The 18,612-nt window shown below is 43.0% G+C and overlaps 2 protein-coding genes across 2 annotated transcripts in view; one reads left to right on the top strand and one right to left on the bottom strand.

Annotated features, from left to right (window-relative positions):
- Positions 1 to 6,306: 6,306 nt before the first annotated feature.
- LOC307241533 (uncharacterized protein) lies at positions 6,307 to 14,038 on the top strand. The gene is made up of 4 exons (XM_080015683.1): positions 6,307 to 6,426; positions 6,864 to 7,014; positions 9,435 to 9,952; positions 12,677 to 14,038. The coding sequence occupies exons 1-4, from the start codon at positions 6,362 to 6,364 to the stop codon at positions 12,747 to 12,749; spliced, it is 807 nt and encodes a 268-aa protein (XP_079871809.1). The 5' UTR covers positions 6,307 to 6,361; the 3' UTR covers positions 12,750 to 14,038.
- Positions 14,039 to 16,138: 2,100 nt separating this feature from the next.
- Positions 16,139 to 18,612, bottom strand: part of prkcz (protein kinase C, zeta) — a gene marked incomplete at its 5' end in the record, with an annotated part of 107,865 nt that continues 105,391 nt past the window's right edge. Inside the window, one exon of the mRNA XM_080015165.1 lies at positions 16,139 to 16,349. Coding sequence (XP_079871291.1) covers positions 16,262 to 16,349 — 88 coding nt within the window. The 3' untranslated portion in view covers positions 16,139 to 16,261. The remainder of the gene's footprint in view (positions 16,350 to 18,612) is intronic.

The raw sequence follows: 18,612 nt of genomic DNA, 5'->3' as shown, positions 1-18,612 counted from the left end.
CCTTCCTTTCGCTGTCGTGTAGCGCGGCGCATACGCTCGGTCTGCCCCCGCAGCTCGCTCTGCCTGTGTGGGGATGAGGAGTGTGTGTGTGTGTGTGTGTGTGTATGTGTGTGTGTGTGTGTGTGTGTGTGTGTGTGTGTGTGTGAGCCGGGCTGCCGTCTCCCCCTCCCCCCCTGTCTCTCTCTCTCTCTCTCTGTCTCTCTCTCGCTCATACACACACTACACGCTCCCCGTCTCCCTCACGCACACTCTCTCTCTCTCTCTCACACACACACACACACACACACACACACACACACACACACACACACACACACACACACACACACACACACACACACACACACACCAGACGCGTGCGTGCGCGCGTCTGGCTCAGTCATTGAATCCCAGCCAAAGAATGTGAGTGACTCCGCGGGCAGGCTCGGCTCTTCCAAAGTAGCCGTCACTCCCTCTGCTGCTTTTCCGCCACAGCAGCCCTGGGCAGCCCAGCATTATTATTATTATTATTATTATTATTATTATTATTATTATTATTATTATTATTATTATTATTATTATTATTATTATTATTATTTGTGGTAGTAGCAGTAGTAGTAGAAGTAGTAGAGGTAGTAGTAGTGGTATTTCAGCAATTGTTTATTTTTCCTCTTTCAGTCATTCCGCATTTAGTTGTTAACGCATTCATATGACAACGTCCCGAAATGTCTTACGGTTTGGAGATGTTTGTTATTTTATTATTTTATTATTTCATTCTTCTTCTTCTTCTTCTTCTTCTTCTTCTTCTTCTTCTTATGATTATTATTACAGTTTTGTTGTTTTTACATTATAGAACAACATACACGGGTAAATGTTTATATATGTGTTTATAGCAACGTATATTACATGAAACAGTATGTGCATGATTTTGTTAAATATATATTTATTTACAAAAAAATGGATCGAGCAGCTGTGCAGAAGCTTAGTGAAAGGGGAAGGGGAGAGCTCATGTGAATCATTTGGTTCGCATCAGGCTGTAAACCCAGAGAGGATGGGTGGAGTTTGCGAGACAAGTCAAATTTAGCTTTAGAAGGGAAATGCAAATTGAACGACTGGCTGAGTTTTTTTTCTTTTTTTTTCTCTTCTGCTTTCTTTACAAAGTCGGTTAATGGCACACGAATACACAAAAGTGCCAAAGGACACACTGGCTCTAATACATCGATGATAAGTTACAAATCATATTTGTCCAACATCGGTTCATCCAATTTTCTTGATCTCATTGTTATTTGGGAGCAATTCTTCAGCCCCATCGACCAGGACAGTTCAAAATGATTGCCGTATTACTCACTATTTGATAGTCAATGTCAGTGTTCAAAGTGGAAGCAATCCAGTTACTTTAAAATGCTCAAAATCGATTATTAATATTTTATATTATAATTATAGATGCTTATAACCCAAATAAAAATATATAATTATGTTCTCACCAGTGGTGAGGTTACAGTAAATTGATGCAATTTTCTGAACTTCATAAACTGTTCTTATCAATGTCCCCTTTACTTTTCAATACAAATGCTTATTTATATTATGTGTAAATATATTTCGATCAAAGCACTCATTGTAAGTGATAGGTAGGTGTGTACAAATGGAGAAGAATCTTTAATCGTCACGCAACACACCACATGCATACACACACGCTTTGGATGGTAGCTGGTGAAATGTGGCCTCTGCATTTGACGCATCCTGGCTTGTCCTTCCTCCGGGGGGGCAGGCAGGAGCAGTGGGCAGCATTCATCGACGCGCCCAGGGACCTGGTACCAGGCGTCCATCGCTGGTCAGACGATGATGTGTGCATGTTTTTGGTGGGGGTCCTTACTGATGGTAGGTGGAGGAAATCCCATGGGGACCCCAAGGGTCAGGGTTTCACACAAGATGGTTGCAAGATTCTCTGTGTGCACTGGTTTTGCACCTAAAAAGACTTCCAAGCCATCCTTTAACTAAAAAAATGCAGAACGAGTGGGAGTGTGATCCCCCAAATACGGCGGCCTGCTCCAGCAATGTGACGTCAGCTTCACATTCCCTGTTTGTCAAACAAATATTGTGATATTTCAATTTGTCAATATCGCTCAGCCCAACCAATGGGTTACAATTGCTGATAAAAAAATAAAAAAAACATTGTTTCCACCAATTCTCTTATAATGCAGAAATGTGTTCCTTTATAACCCCCCCCCCCCCCCCCGAAAAAAACCAACGATGGGGCCAACGATCAACCCCGACACCAGTTTATGGGGTCCGATTTATTCAGAATCAGGAGGGCTGTACAGTTGGCATATTTCAGATGGAGAGAAAAATAGATAGAATCTGAGGCCTAACACTGGCCTTAACTCGCTTTCCATAAGATGAGCAATGTTCCATCCAGAATCAAGTTTAAGAGTTGTCTGGAGTCAGGACAGAAGCCTAAAAGGTATAATGGCAACTAGGGTGGCAGCTGTTTGCTGCTCCTGTGGCGTCCCCTAGCCAGACGGGGCTATAACTGCAACGTGAACCTAAATGGAAGGTGGAGCTAAGAAAGATCCTCTTCTCTGCCTTCAACAATTGAGACACTGAAGGACAGAAACATCATTCATGTTTGTTTCATATCAGAGGTGTCAAGCTCATTTTTGGTCCCATATCATCACAAAATCATCTCGTGGGCCGGATTTGACCCTTCCACGGGCCGGATCCTGACCACGCGCTCTACCTTTTTGAGATTGTCATATGGTCACTAGTAACAACAATTTGAAACCATTCTTAAAGATTAGTTGTATTAAGTGTCCCCCTTAATATGCATGGCGAAAAAAGTAACACAATAAGTAATTACTGGAGTTGTAATTCTGCACTCTTACTTGAGTATTTTTCCCCATCACTACTTCTGCTTGTACTCCACAATATTATCCCTGCAGTATTTTTCTGACCGCTGACTCTCTGTTTTTCGACAAGAAAACTGCCCTGAAGGACAACAGAAAATGCCAATAAAAAATCAGAAACACAGCATGTAACTCAAGCAGTGGACAGTCCAAGTGGTCAAGATGACCAGTACCCTGTGAACTGTAGCATATTCCTGGCAAATATTCTGTGAGCCCTCCTGTCACATTGTCTCCCAATGAAGCGATAGGTAGATAGATAGGGTGAGATAGATAGATGGAAAGATGGACCATCGACAGGATTGCTGGCGAACCGCAAGGTGAAGTCGAAGGGTTTGTGGGTTGATAGAGCTCATCTGCACTCAAAGCAAGTGGTTGTTGATGACATTCCCACTGCTTGTGCCATGGAGCTTGGCTGTTTCCCATTTAGCTGGCAGAGAAGTGACCTTTTCTCAGGGGTGGGGGGGCGGACGGCCATCCCTGGGGGCTTTATCTGTCTGGCAAGGGGTCATAAAAGCCAGCCGGAAACATCAGGGCATGGTAGCCACCCTGTGTCATGTTCTGATTTTCCTGGCTAGCAAATAAAACCCGAAGGTGTGCTGCTTGCGCATTTATGCATACATATATAGTATATATACAGTATATACAGTGTGTGTGTGTATATATATATATACTGTATAAACTGTGTGTATATATGTATATATATATACTGTATATACTGTGTATATATATATATACTGATATATATATGGCTGTGTTTGTGTCTGTGTGTGTGTATAATGCACACATTGTGAATTCTGTAACATCCACAGCTATGTGCTTCCTGTAGGTTTGTATCAAGTCATTCTATCAAGGCCTCGCAGCGTTCTTTCCGTCCTTATAGACAGGAAGGAAAGAACGCTGTCTCTGTCTCTTCTCTCCCTCTCTCTCGCTCTTGCTCTTCTTCTCTCTCCATTTCCTCAGTGATTCATACTATTACCATCATGTCTTCCTCTCCTCTCCTTTCTTCCATTGCTTCGCCGTCCGCCCTCATCGCTTACCTCCCCTTACGGTTTAGTTTAGTTTCATCCTTTTGGCTTCTCTCTCTCTCTCTCTCTCTCTCTCTCTCTCTCTCTCTCTCTCTCTCTCTTTAGGTGGAAACATGACCTTCTGCTTGGTGTTTGCTTGATACTTTTGGTGTTGGGATACAACTGGTTCTTTGTTTTTTGGATGTATTTTATTTTTTTTTTCTTTATTTTATTATTATTATCATTATTGTTATAATTATAAATGTTTCTTTCTTTCTTTCTTTCTTTCTTTCTTTCTTTCTTTCTGTATTCTTGTGCTGGTACCATAGGAATCATAGTAAATACTATGACTATATGAGTTAAATCATAAACATTATCTCTCTCTCTCTCTAACTCTCTCTCTCTCTTTAAATCTTGACGGTATTCTACATCTTGCACACATGCGTAACACAGACGCACATGCACGTACGCACGTAATCCACATTCTCGTGCCGTTGGCCATCGGCCGTCTCTAAATGTTTGTGAGCTCTTGTTTCTCAATTTGGGCAAGGCCCCTGCTACTTCTATTCTCCTCAACTCTGCTCCCTGTAACTATGGAGACTGTGCACAACATGGGATCACACATAACATCTCTTTCCGAGGCCCCGGCGCCATGTCTGTTTTTTGGGGGGGGGGGGGTTTTCCACCGAATGCGGCAGAAGTCATCCAAAAACCCTGACCCACCAGACTGCTTTTGTGTTTCTGTGCTTATGTGGCCGAGAGAGAGAGCAAGAGAGAGAGCGAGAGAAAGTGAGAGAGAGAGAGAAAGAGAGAGAGAGAGAGAGAGAGAGAGAGAGAGAAGAGAGCGAGAGAAAGAGGGAGAAAGTCATTTAACAGGGGAGAGGGAGTGCACTGTTTCAACAAACTGGCTCCGAATTATTTCGAAGTGGCAGGTTTTCCCATAGCGGTTTGCGTCAAAAAAAACTCTGCTCCCCTCTTCTCTTTTCCTGCCTGTTTGTTCCAGTTTTCCCTTGTCTTTTCCATTGCATAACTGTAGCCACTCTGCGTTGGTCCCTCTCCTCTGTCCAACAGCTTAAAAGGCTTAGAAAGTCCCACCAATATTATGACTTCAACTTTCCACTTATTGTGTGTCCGAACTGAGGGAAGAATCGTATTATGATACAGTGAGCATTTGTGCATGATGTAACTCAAAATAATAAAATAAAATAAAATAAAATACAACTTATAATTTATATTTAATCGTTAAGCAAAAAAGTAAGTCCTCCTGGAGTCTAAAATTATCCAGCGGTTTGTGTGTGTGTGTGTGTGTGTGTGTGTTTAAAGAAGCATAAAGACTGAAGGCCCCACGAAATGCCATAGTGTACGACAATGTGGTTTTTTCCACCAGGTGTTGTGGCAGAGTTTATCGAGTTTTGTTCCCTGAGTGTGACAGCACCAATAATGAGTTCCGTGTCATGGATTTTTTTGTCAATGTCCCTACTCCGCAACCCCTAGCCGTGAGAAGATGTGGTCATACATATAGTGCTTTCCAGTCCCGGGCTTTTTTGAGTCGTATTGACCATAACCCTTTTTGGAGCTGTAAACTGAAATATACTGAAATATAATGACTGTTCCCATGGTTCCTTATATAAATAATAATATAAGCATTCTTTCCAAATGTGATGGAATTGTCATTGCAGGCTCAAACCAGGGGGTGAAGTTTCTAGTCTCTCTCTATCTGATACCTCAGCGTAGTCTAACCATTTCATGATTAGATTCAACTAATTATCATTGCACAGAGTATGAGTACTAAGGCAACAAAATGCATTTTACCCATCCTATTAACTGACGTTTCTAGGAGCAGTGGGCCGGAGCAGTTAGGGGGTTGCTGTGTGTCTCGCTCAAGGACATGTCAGCACACTACCAGGGGGAGCCGGGTATCCAACCGGCAACCTTCGGATTACTAGACGACCCGCTCTGCCTCCTGAATGATGCCCTCATTGTTTCCTCCGTGTTTTTTACGGCCATTTAAAATATTCAAACTTTTTTGACTATTTTTTTAATTATTCTATTAAATTTTTCATTATTTTATACTACTATTATTATTTTCCGTTCTTAAATATTATATTTTAACTTTAACATGTTTGGTATGACGTGAAGAATATGTGACATTACTCTTTAACTCCAGAAGGAATTTTTTTTTTTTTTTTTTTTGCACGTATCAACTAAAAATCGGTGTAAAGTCACAATGATGTTCATGAATGAAACGGAATGAACTCCCTGCGGCCATCGCGCTGACTGAGCGGCCAGTTCTGCTTGGCTGTATACGTGACGTCAGGACGCAAACACGGAAGTAATTGGTGTCTTGCGGTGGGCTCCGCGCCGCGGCTGTCGAAGTGTTTTCCTCCAGAAAACAGATGAAGGACAATGGCTGAAAAACATTCGAAATCCAAACTGAAAAGGAAGAAGGACAACCAAGCCGACATACAACGCACAATGCACAACGCAACGTCGACTGCCTTTGGCGCGAAACGGGTTGACAGCTCCAAACTAAACCAGGGGTAAGTATTGAGCTGTATTAATATTATGATATTATTTATAACACATAAATATAAGACCTTAAAATTATTACAGGGTATTTGAATTGATGAGGTTTTCATTTCTGTGTTTCTGGTTCAATTTCATACAGTACCTATTCGCTTACCTTGCCATCGTACCGAGAGGAAACTTTTCGTATCACGATTCATTGAAATATCTAGTTCATAAACTGCCCTATTTCTTCCAATTCACAGCCCTGCCCTGTGGCAAATCCAGTATATACTACATATCAGAAATACCTATTTGAATGAGAGAGATGATTTGTTCGACTTTTTCTTAAAAAGTATTGAATTTAACTCTCGATATATCTATGATAGAACAGTATACAGGATGGTGGCCACTGATTCTGTGTCGTCTGATTTCGAATTTCACTAGCAATCTGTTCTGTTGTGGTTTGTAGGTCAACGGTGCCAACAAAGGCACGGTGGTGGACAAGAGAAAACCTGTCCTCCTTAGAAGACTTATGGGCCTCAATGTTGAGGTCGGCTGTGCCCTGCCTGGAGGCCGAGCAATGGGGCTTGGTTCCAGAACTCCCACAGCCTTCGATAGCGGTAAGCTGCCGTACCACGCCATTAATATGGCAAAATCCCGAAAATGTAAAAGATACCCATAAGGCACTGCTTCCAAATGTAAGTTTCAAAGGCCATGGCCATCGTCTTGCCTTCCTAAACGCTCCAATTTTATATTCTTGCCACCGATCAGTCTTAAAATGTGTAGGATCTTTGTATTGTTCCCTTGTGGCCTTTTGGGGAAAAAAGTGGTCTTTGACCCAAAAAATGTTTTTATGAGTTTGTGTTTCAAATTCAAACAAGCGCAATTGAAAGGAAAGGGCTTATCAAAATGGATACCGCACTGTCCCTGTCAGACAAGCCTGTGGCTGTGTTCTTGCAAGCTTTCGGCACCTAGTGGATGTATGCGTGTCTGTACATGCATAAGCACACGCACATACTCATAATCCTCAACATCCACAAATCTCTTTGACTGGTAGCTGATGTTACTTGCATTTGTTAAATATTTTACCCAAGGTATGTCTCTGTGAAAAGCCCACCTCCCTCCTTGGGTAATGGCTGCTTAGCTGGCATGAGACTAATGTGACAGACATATGGCCCGGCCTGTAGATTTGTACGACAAAGAGGATATCGTCATGAGAACTCTGAAATTTCAGATATTCTTTTCTATTCCTATCAGACTGTTTAGGTTTTGCACCTGCGATGATGGCCACATTGCAGGCTTAGGCAAGGATTTTGATAGTACACGCACAATACATAAACTCCATTAGCATCAATACAACTGCAAAACGCGTAACGGAAAAGAGAGGCATGTAGTTGGATGAACTACACGCCTCTCCTTTTCCGTTACATGTGTTTTGCAAAATATGGTGCTGTGGAAAATAGATGATTACAGAGGGAATTATGATGACTTCACATCTGTTAACACATTCTGTTATTTCCCTCCCCTGGGAAATTACAGATTTGCTCCAAAAGGATGCAATATCTGTTGTGTGCCTTTACTCTACAGGAGACTGATGATTGATCAACAAGCTTTATTGATACCTTGACAAATTTGACAAACACTCTTGTAAAACTTCAGTTTGCGTTCATGGGTGTCAAAATGTGATGTCAATAACGAGACGATGGAGAAATAGCATACACCCAGCACAGTAGTGGTTGGTGTATGTTATACTAGTGGGGTAGTGGGTATGTTATACTATTAAGAAGTGTGCATACTGTCCTTTGGATTCAGGGATAAGGTATAGGGATAAGGGAATATGTTGTATACCTGAAATAAATGCGTTCTTTCTAATCTATTGACAAATTATCAGTCCCTTGGTAAAACTGCCACTCCCTTATATCCAATTTGAATGAGCAGCTTCAGTTGACATGATCAAATTTCTGTATTTTATTCTATACAATGTAAAAAAAAATGTAGTGGGTTTGTAATTTGAGAACATTGTTTAATTCCTGCATTATTTACACTTTGCATCAGATATTGGTAATAGGTTAGTGCTATGGAAAGTGATGCCTGTGACAACCTAGGAATGATTTTATCCTGGAACAAAGAAAACTGACATCACACTTGGTGGGCATTGCTTCAAGAAGAAGCATGTAACTGGACAATCGTCAATATACTTTATAATATTAAATAATCTTCAAATGCACCCTTTTCAAGAAGTTTAGGAAGGTTGTTCTCACATGATAAATAAGTTGTTGGGTGTAGTACAGTGTACAGCAGGAATTGTTTGGCAGAAGAAAAAAAAGAAAAGAGAATTGGACGTTCAACTGAAATTTTCTTAATGTCAAATTATATTTCAGCTGTTTTAGGACCTGATTTGACTGCTTTACTTTGTTAGCTCGAGCCTAAGCATCGACATAGTTTATTTCACATAACTATTTGAGGCTGTTTGGCAGCCATTTAACCACTGTTTAAAGTTCAGCAGAAAATGTTTTGTTTTTTTTCTTTTAGCTTATGTTTCCATGGCCGAAATTGCAACCAAATGTAATGAAATGAACTGCGAACGTGCTAATTTCGATTTGGAAAAGAAATAAAATAAATACAAGTGCTTTTACTGTAGTTAGATTGTTCATTCTGGCAGTGTCTCTCTGGAACTAGAATATTCTGACTCTCTTACTTCAATTTGCTTTTCGATTTAAATTTATCTATATATTTGAACATGTGACAGATTTAATGTCAAACAATTGGGCATGGAGATCACTTGCATTCATCCTATTTCATTGCTGTCTTGGCAAAGAAACGGGTAGATAATGTAATAATTTCAGATAAATGTATATCCTGAATGTCAAAATCCATCCATTAAAGTTTCAGAAAAAATGCATTTTGACTTCAAAGTCTTTGACATTTCAACAGTCACCAGCACAGTTCATTACAGGCTCTACATTTCAGAAATGGAATTGACTTCAACCCATCAATCATCAGGATGATAATTTTTTTTCTTCTTTTGGGCCATTTCAAGGCCTTGCCTTGTTTGCTGAGCGAACTGCAGCAGCGTGAGCCAGTTGATGACGTCCAGCCCTTCCCAGAACCCTCTCGACCCCAGAGCTCTCCCTCAAACTCACACTCCTTCAGCCTTGAACCCCAGTTGGTTTCTCCAGCGCAATCATCACAGGCAAGGGCACTAAGCGAGCTGGCCACGCCCTCCTGCACAGGGAGATGGAACGATGCGGAGGACCCGGAACCCACAGTAGGAACCTGTGGGTCTCGACAATGGGCGGATGGCGAGGAGGCGTCCCACCGGCGCCCTGCACCAAGACCTTTACCTCCGCTCCCCGAGAACAGACCCCCCACCACGAGCCACATGCCAGAGGTCCATGGGATCAAACGCCAGCGGGCGGGCAGAGATGAGAGGTTGCTGGAAGGTGCAGCAGAGGAGGGAGCCTCTGGCGTTTCCAGAGGAGGGGCTGCTATTAGAAGTGTAGGAGGAGACGGACGACTGCATTGCTGCCCCATGTGTATGATGGCGTTCCCTGAGAGGTTAGGGTCTGCACCTTTGCCCCCACTATCCACCCTACACACAAACACTGCCTCCTTTCTGTGTATCTGTATTTTGGGAGTTTTTTCTTACAGTCTCCTAATTTGTGTGCATATGAACATTGTTACAGGGGGGATTGGGGGGGTTGCTTTACACACACAGTCACATAGTGAGGCAATCAGAGTATTGTGACTCAGATTTGAGAAGCGGCAAAATTACATGCCAGCGTCCTCAGATCCGGAGGACACTCCGGAGGGTCCCTAACATACATGTAATTTGATGGTGGGAGGAAACCCAGGCACACACGGGGAGAACATGCAAACTCCACACAGAAAAGACCCTGGACGGCCGGCCTGCTGTGAGGCAACAGTGCTAACCACTGAGCCACCATATACAGTATGATTTCAGACACCCTGAAAGTGGAGCATACCATTACGCTGAGCATCGTGCTCCGCAGTGGACCCAGGCAAGCTGGAGCAGCTCCAGCGGGAGCACCTCCGCTGAGGAGGGCACAATCCACTGCTCAGATCAGAGCGATCTTTTTTCCAAACAAAGCAAATAAAAACTGTGTTTTCATTGTAGATTTATTTATTTTTACAACGTTTTCTTATTGAATGAAACAAAAAAAGCCCCATGTGGAACCGTGCATAATGGGCACACTTTCACAGTCACTGTCTTAGAGATCCGAAAGTATTGTGCAAAAAAATTGTATTGGCTTTGTATTTATATTGAGAAGTCGTTTTTTATTCACATCAATGATTCCATTTAGTTTGAGGTTTTCAGATGCCAGAATCTAGTGGCCACTAGCCGAACTGCTTCAATATTCGGTCATGTTCGTTGCTGCTTGGCTTAAACGAGCAAGAGGGCAAGTTGGAAGGAAGGCTGTTGGAAGTCATCCCTCAGAGCGGAAAAGATGAATTATTCATCTGGACGGGTCAGAAAGTCAATTTGGAGCGAGGCACTATTCCAGAGCAAAGGAGGGAGGAAGAGATTTGGGAGGAAAGCTGGAGGCAGAGGGCTTTGTCTATCTGGTTCTCTCTCCCCTGGCGTCCTCTCTCTGAACAAGTTGGCCTTTGTGTAGCAGTGGGTCGAGGTGTACAGGCCCCGGCTCCCCAAGCCCACTCTGCTGTTGTGTACCTTGGCTCTGGCTACACAACCCTCTCTCTCTCTCTGCCCCCCCCCCCCCCTCCCCATTAAAACTCAAAATGAAACCAAATTAATCTTCATGTTTCCTGAATATGACGGTATTAGTAAATAGATAAATATATATGGAACTGAGAATAGATTGTACAGTATAAGAAAATACTAATAACATAGAGTTAAATAAAAGATTGAGAGATATGTACTGAGAAAGAAAGTTTCTATACATTGTAAAGAAAACAACTCAAAGAATTCATTTTTTGAGTTAAGATAGTAATATACTGCTATCGCACCAAAATGTACGACCTGTCCATGTGTGATGTTATTTTCAGTCAATTAAATCTACATGGATGGACGGGAATTAAACAATATTCTATCTTTTTTTTTTTTTTTCTTTAATATTCTATTATTCATTCCATTAAGTAATTTCCCCCTGGGATTATTAAAGTATTTCTGATTCTGATTCTGATTAATGGTACTCCATTCTGCTATTCATCTCACAAGCTTTTTTTCTGAAGCATTACACAATTCCACAGGTCCCACTTTTCTGTTTCAAAATCTACCAGAACCAAGTATTTTGATATGTTGATAATTTACACACATCCCAGTGAATGTCGTATGATATCCATGCATGAAATGTTCTTAAGAATTCAATTTCCAATATTGAAGTTTGAAAATCTGGTGCGTGCTCGGTGCTTGCGGCTGGGTGCGGCATCTCACCAGTTGCGATATGGCAGGCCTCCCCTTCTGCATGGGGTTGTTTTTGGTCTGGTCAGCTCACCCGCTGGGCAGATGATTCCCTCTCTGCTTGGTGCCTGTGGCCTTGGTTCTGCACTTGCGGGTGCATCTTGTGCCTGCACATGGGGGTTGGTTATGTGTATGGTTCAGGGTTGTGTCATTTTGTGCTTCCTGGTACTGGTTTGTGCATCTCGGGGACTTGCATGGGTGTTGCTCTGCGGTTTCTTGCCTTCCCTATGGCTTCAGGTTTCTTCTTTGGCTGCAGTGCACTGTGCTCAGAGTGTTCTTGTGGCTGTGGGGTGTCGTCGGTGCAACTGCGGGGCTCGTGGCGGTCTGCGAGGCCTTTCCGATATATTTCTGACCCCATACACCACAACTAATTGGAACCAATCCCGTGTACTCATGGGTGGACACATCACATACGTAGACACATCACACAAACATATGCACACACACACTGCCAGCATCTGCTTCACACACACCCTGAACACCCACTTGATTACGTCTTTCTCCTTTCTTCTTCTTTATTGCTATAACAATCACAGTGGCCACGTGGCATAGTCAGAAACTTGAAGTCACATCTCCACCATCATTCTGTTATAAAATAGTATAACATGAGGTGACCATATCTTGACTATACATACTGTATATCGTATAGTTTACTGATTAGACTTTATCCATCAAAGACAGTTTTGATGTCAGTACTGTGTGTGTGTGTGTGTGTACGTGTGTGTACGTGTGTGTGTGTGTGTGTGTGTGTGTGTGTGTGTACGTGTGTGTACGTACGTGTGTTTGTGTGTGTACGTGTGTGTGTGTTCCTCCAGTAAAAGATTGAATCTCTCCCCCAGGTTCAGCCAGATGGACTGTGACAGCCACCTGGCACAGTGTCTGTCGGAGATGAACGTGGACATGACCTGGTGAGCTGGTGGGGTGGGGATGATGGTGGGTTGGCCCCACTCCAATGATCAGGAACAACCTCCATGTCAAGCACCCACACACCACCCAACCCACTTGAACTTGAACACTCAAAGCCATATTCTGCGGAGGAAACTGAAACCCTAAATAACAACAGGTCTTTTTTGTCTCTTTCTATATGATAGTTCCAGTAGCACGTTTAAAAAATAAATAATAAAGAATATTCTATAGTCTCTGGCAGATTGGAGTTAACTCACAGTATTAAGAAGCTTTGAAACCTGGTTTTGAAACCATCGTACTGAAGGCTGAAAGTCCTCCAGGACAGGTCATCCCCCAAACTCCTAAGATTGTTTTGTTTTTTTCTTAGAGTAAATTTCCAACAAGGATGTTTTTGCCTGTCCATGTAACTGGACCGGGTCCAGGGTTGCAGCGTTATCGTAAGAAAAGCTATTGTCACTAATATATAATAATTTTTGCATTCCTACTGTTTTCAATGTGACCAACATCTATCGTCCAGTATAAATCTAGGCCTATCTATCTTATTTCCCCCTGCACTGAAAAAAAGTTATATATTTTTATATTGATATATTTGCATTATGTTCCCCCTCATATGGTTCAACAGATTAATGGCTTCATATACAGTATTGCACGACCAACTCTATGTAAATATTTTGCATGTAATATTGTATGGATTGTTGCAAATCAAAACATGGCAAATTTTTCACATTTGTATGCCTTCGGAGCACATAGCCAAATAGCTACCACAATTAATCTAATTTCATTAGTTCTTAATGTTGTTGATTAAATAATGATTAATATTGGATTAGAAAATTCAGAGATCTAAGGATTCTGTTTTCTTGGGTTTATTGCGATGCCAACTCCCCGGCGTGCAACACAGACATAAATAAGAGGGAAGAGAAGCAGAGAATATCTGCTGCGATATACAAAAGAGGGACTCCGTTCACGGAAAAAACAGTATCGTTTTTAATAATTACAGATATTTACAAAGATGTGTTAAAGCAGAATCAAGCACATCCAGCCAGCAAATGTTAGAAAAAGAAAACCGGGGACTGAGCAGATTTATTTATTTATTTTAAAACCAGATTATTTTCAGTGTGTATGTATTTTTTTCTCTTTGTCGATGGCTGTTACTGTGGTGTTAAACAATTTCAAGGACTCCCAGGTTGTTTGATGGTCCCTCAAAAAAGCATGCTGCAAATGGAATTTCTGTTGTGGACAAAAATACAACAAAACCAACTTGAAAAAATAAAAGCAACAACAAATATGTGACGTTATTATAAAGCAGCAAATGGATTGAGAATTTCTTCCCTTAATGTTGAAGTCATTTCCAACCCCTTACCACGTCTTGAGGACAGTGTCGTGTCTGTGTGTGTTCTTGTGAGGGTGGCTAATTGGTGACTGCAGAACCACCTTATCTCTCTCTATCCAGAACCCCCGCCCCCTTAACTCCCACCCTTGTCTTCACCCATCAAAGTTGGCCCCCTCTAGCTAATCCAGAACCCTTTGACTCCAGACCGGCTAATTAATCCTATTACGCCGTTATCAAATTAGCGCGGGTCAGACGCGATCAAATAGTTCGACATTGCACAGCGGGCTCTTGGCTCTGGAAATAAACCCAAAAAAAAGGTGACATCTTAGCTGGCGCAGGAGCGTGCTGCTGCGACCGGAATGGCGTACTACCTTCCACGTGTTTGTACTATGGCTCCAGCGTACTTTAGTATGCGAGTGAAAAGAGCGATGGCTTCTCGACAAATACATCACCATATAACCGTGGCCACTTCCTTTCTGCATGTTGCGGGTTAATTGCGACACTGCAAAGAAACTTTTAGCGTTGTGTAATGTTATTTTGACTGCTGTAGCATGACATCCTTGTACTTTTTGCATACTATTTGAGCATAGTATGGTTTCGGACATACTAAACACTAATTCGGTGTACTAAATTCTATGCCAGTATGCCATTCCGGATACAGAAGGTTTCTGTGCATTTTGTCGTGTAAATTATCGCAGGAAGTGCAAGCCCAGCGAATTACGTCATCCAATACCTTCTTTTAAGAACATACTGCTCGGTTAGGTGGTCATGGTTGATGGTGGAGGGGGCTGCTGGTACTTCTCTGACTCTGTGTTCGGACATCCAAGGACCTACGCAGGAGTCTTGTCTGCGTTATCTTGTGTTTTGAAGACGATGTCGGAGGCTTTAAAATGTAAAAATTGGCATCTAGAACCCCACTGGCGAGTAACGTGCAACGTTGGCGAGTCCCTCTTTAGCCGTTTTATTGATAGTTTTAGCCTTCTCATGTTTGCTTACAATCAATCACTGGTCAGTACCGTACACCTGGTGTGCAAAGTTTCCATGCTGTTTTTTTCTCCTTCGCATTTCTTAAACTGATTAGTTAAAAATTGATTGATACAATCGTGTGTGTGTGTGTGTGTGTGTGTGTGTGTGTGTGTGTGTGTGTGTGTGTGTGTGTGTGTGTGTGTGTGTGTGTGTGGTTGTGTGTGCGTGTGCGTGTGCCGGGAATGCGGCCGCCTACTGTGCTCTTAAATATTCCATTCAGAGACCTGCAAATTTAGACCAGGTGCGACAGCACCAGCTGAGGTAAGCAACCACAGCAAGGCTTTCAAAGCGAGACAAGTGCAAGTCGATACACACAGAAGAGATACTGTAATTGGATATTTGAGGCACTTCTTAAAATAAAAAGTTGTCTCCCATTGTTTTTTCCTTCACGTGTTTCTCTCTACGATAACCAGGAAAAAACACAAAGTTTGTGGTTGATCCATGAAATGTGCCGCTTGCATCAATAAAAAGGCATCGTCAATTTCGGTACACTACCTACATTATTATACACAATAACTTAGCATTTTGTTTTTCCTTTGTCATTGTACATTCTTGTTATGCTTTAGTCACCCTCACCCCCAAGAAATAAAAAAAAAAAAAGAAAAAACAAAACCAAAAGTGCACATCAATGTTCAGGTTCAGACATGGAACCGTCAAGTCTTTCATTCAGGGTTTGCGAGATGGGAATCGTGAGGCCGGGCAGGCACAGATCGAATCCACTTTCCTTTCCGCACACAAAGAAAGCCGAGTTGCACTTGTCAGCGCAAAGACGGGCATTGCGTGAATAGCGAGAAAAGAATCCACGGGGAGGGAGGGAGGAAGGAGAAGAAGGCGACTATAACGAGAGCCGTTGGCATTGGGAGTCATGTCTTTTGGAGTTAATGTCGTGAGAGTGCGTGTGTGAATTTTTAAAGTTGTGTTTTGTTTTATGTCCTTGTAGATGCCGCCAATGAACAGTGGTTCCTCCGACATGTTGAACACGGGGGGGCACTGCCGCTCGTCGCCTTCTGCCTGAGCATCCATCGGTTGTCCCCTCTTCCTCCCCTTGAGGAGAGGGAGTTGCGCTTAGCAAGTCAATTGGGGGGGGGGGGGGTGTTGGCTCTGACGGACAGCAGGTGGGTGAAGGTGGACAAGTCTCTCTCTCTTCCCTTCTTTCCCTCGCTCATACAGACTCTTCCATGGATAGCAGCAGAGGGTTGATGTATTCGAATCCCTCGAACTCCGACTGGTCTATTCTCTTGATGACGTCCCTGAAAGAGAGAGGGACAAACAGAGAGGGGGGGGGGGGGGTGTATAAATGGGAATGCTGCGGCTCCACTGGTGTGCATGTGGAGTGTGAGGGTGTGATTTGAGTGGCCCATGTAACAGGACATGATCCCACTTTTTTTCTGATGAGGGGTGGCTGGCCCATTGATATGTTTGTGTGTGTGTATGTATGTATGTACAGTATGTCTCCCCCCCCCCCCCCCCCTCCCAGGTCTCCAACTGGCTGAGCGGAACAATAAAGCCCCTTTCCCACAGGGAAACTGTAACGTTGCTGGATAAAAAATATCCGGCAAAGCCAGTAGTTAGTCATTCCCACATAGGCCTCCTTTACAGAAGGCCGTGCGGAGTGTTCCCACATGATGACTAATATGGATACTGTGCGTAACGTTCGCCTAAGAGGTGTCTATTATCACGCGTGACTAGGCAACATAATCATTTTTTTACACCAGCGCCCGCTTCCCGTCTCCCCGCCCCGCGGACGCTTCCCTCTGCTGACGGGGCCGGGTTACCCTAACCCAGTGTAATTGTAGAGGTGTACAATGAAAGTAAAATGCAGAAGGAACTTTCTCCCCCCGTTCTCTCTCTCCCTGGCCGCTCCTTTTCTCTCCGGCTCCGTCCTGCTGTGCAGCCGGTGGTCAAGTGAAGCACTTGAGCCCAATGTCAAGGCACCGCACCCCTAACTCTCAAAGACATGTCGAGGGTTTGAGTGGTATTTTTAAGGAGAAAAATAATAACATTTAACAATATAAAGACCTGTCTCCGTAGCGACTGGACATGTTGCAGTTTCTCGTCTTTGCAGCCGAGCTCCACCATTCGTGTTAGACGTGCTATTTTTCCAGAACATTTTTTTTTTTATCTTCCCAAAAAGCAAGTGATTTAAATAATTTAAATATTTATACAAAATATATTTTCGTAAAAAAGTGGGGAAATTTAAGGAATGACCTTTACCGAACATCGAGACCGAATCATTTTCCCAGATGACGCCAATACAATATTATTACAATACAATATATACAATACAATATTGCCAATAGATTTACGGCTTTCAATGCAAATGGGAAAGCGGCTTAAGTGTGCTTCCCTGGCTACATTGCTGCTGCCTCTCCTGTAGTTAACAGGCTCTTTCCTAATCGTGTGTGTGTGTGTGTGTGTGTGTGTGTGTGTGTGTGTGTGTGTGTGTGTGTGTGTGTGTGTGTGTGTGTGTGTGTGTTTAGCAAAGCAGGCCTCTTGGTAGGAGAGTGGCCGGATGCATCCCACTCTCGTATCAGAAGACAAGGCCTGAAGCTGTAGGCGTGCTCACTTCACCTCCCTAGGGCCCCACTGGGTGGGGTCTCTCATGTCTGCGACAGTGACAACGATGATGAAACGGGTCAAGCATCCAAAGGCATTAGTGGAACAGTCCCGGGTCAGTTGGGGTACTGGGGTTGTGTTAGCGATTAAACAAATATATGTTCCCTCCTTCCATGTCACCTTACGTGCTGGGTGGGGTTTCTTATGAAGGCCACATCAACAGTCGATGACAGTCGCGGTTGGATAAAAAGGAGAATGGCATTTAAACGCCGAAGGATAAGAGTCACAAGCAAATAGACCAAAAGAAAGACAAAGAGCGGAGGAAAGGTTTGGAAGCCCACCAAAACAAACAGTGTGCTCACAGCACAAAATGTGTTCCTTTTTTTTTTTTTTTTTTTTTTTTTTTTTTAGTGTTTTGTTTATTTTTGTTTTTTATTTATTTTTCCCAAGCAAGGCTTGAAAGCATTTCCAGATGCTGACTGGAGAGGAGTAATGCAAGGGAGGGAGGGAAGATTAGGGCAGAGAATGAATACAATATAGAAGAGTACAGAGAGGATGGGAGCATACACGTTTTCAGGTGTCTGCAGAAATGTGTTAAGAACGCAATGCCATTGCAACCAACCGTTCAAGGACGGTTGGTTTACAAAAAAAAAAGAGAAAATGCAACTCGCCCACGTTCATGTTTGTCGGAGAGTCAGTAAGCAAGGTTGACGGGAGAGTGTTTTCAAGCAACAGACTCAACTGGGAGGGAATTCGGTAACGGGCCAGATCCTGGCGATGGCCATGGCAGGATCGGCTGCCGTTTCGTAAGAGTGACGGTGAAGTCAGGAAGCTGGCACAAGCAACACCCCCCCCCCCCCCCCCCCCCAATCCTCTTTTTTTTTTTTTCCTCTGCTGGCAGGGCCCCCTCAGCGCCTGGGTTTTAATTCTGCACTAAGTAAATCTCTTAACACAGGG

Source organism: Zeus faber (genome assembly GCF_960531495.2).
Source record: "Zeus faber genome assembly, chromosome: 15".
Classification (NCBI taxonomy): domain Eukaryota; kingdom Metazoa; phylum Chordata; class Actinopteri; order Zeiformes; family Zeidae; genus Zeus; species Zeus faber.
This window is presented reverse-complemented; position numbering and strand designations above follow the sequence as displayed.

Coding starts and splice junctions, on each gene's coding strand:
- LOC307241533 (XM_080015683.1), top strand. CDS start 6,362: ATGCACAACGCAACGTCGACTGCCTTTGGCGCGAAACGGGTTGACAGC. Junction 6,427..6,863: donor AGCTCCAAACTAAACCAGGG/GTAAGTATTGAG, acceptor TGTGGTTTGTAG/GTCAACGGTGCCAACAAAGG. Junction 9,953..12,676: donor ATGATGGCGTTCCCTGAGAG/GTTAGGGTCTGC, acceptor TCTCTCCCCCAG/GTTCAGCCAGATGGACTGTG.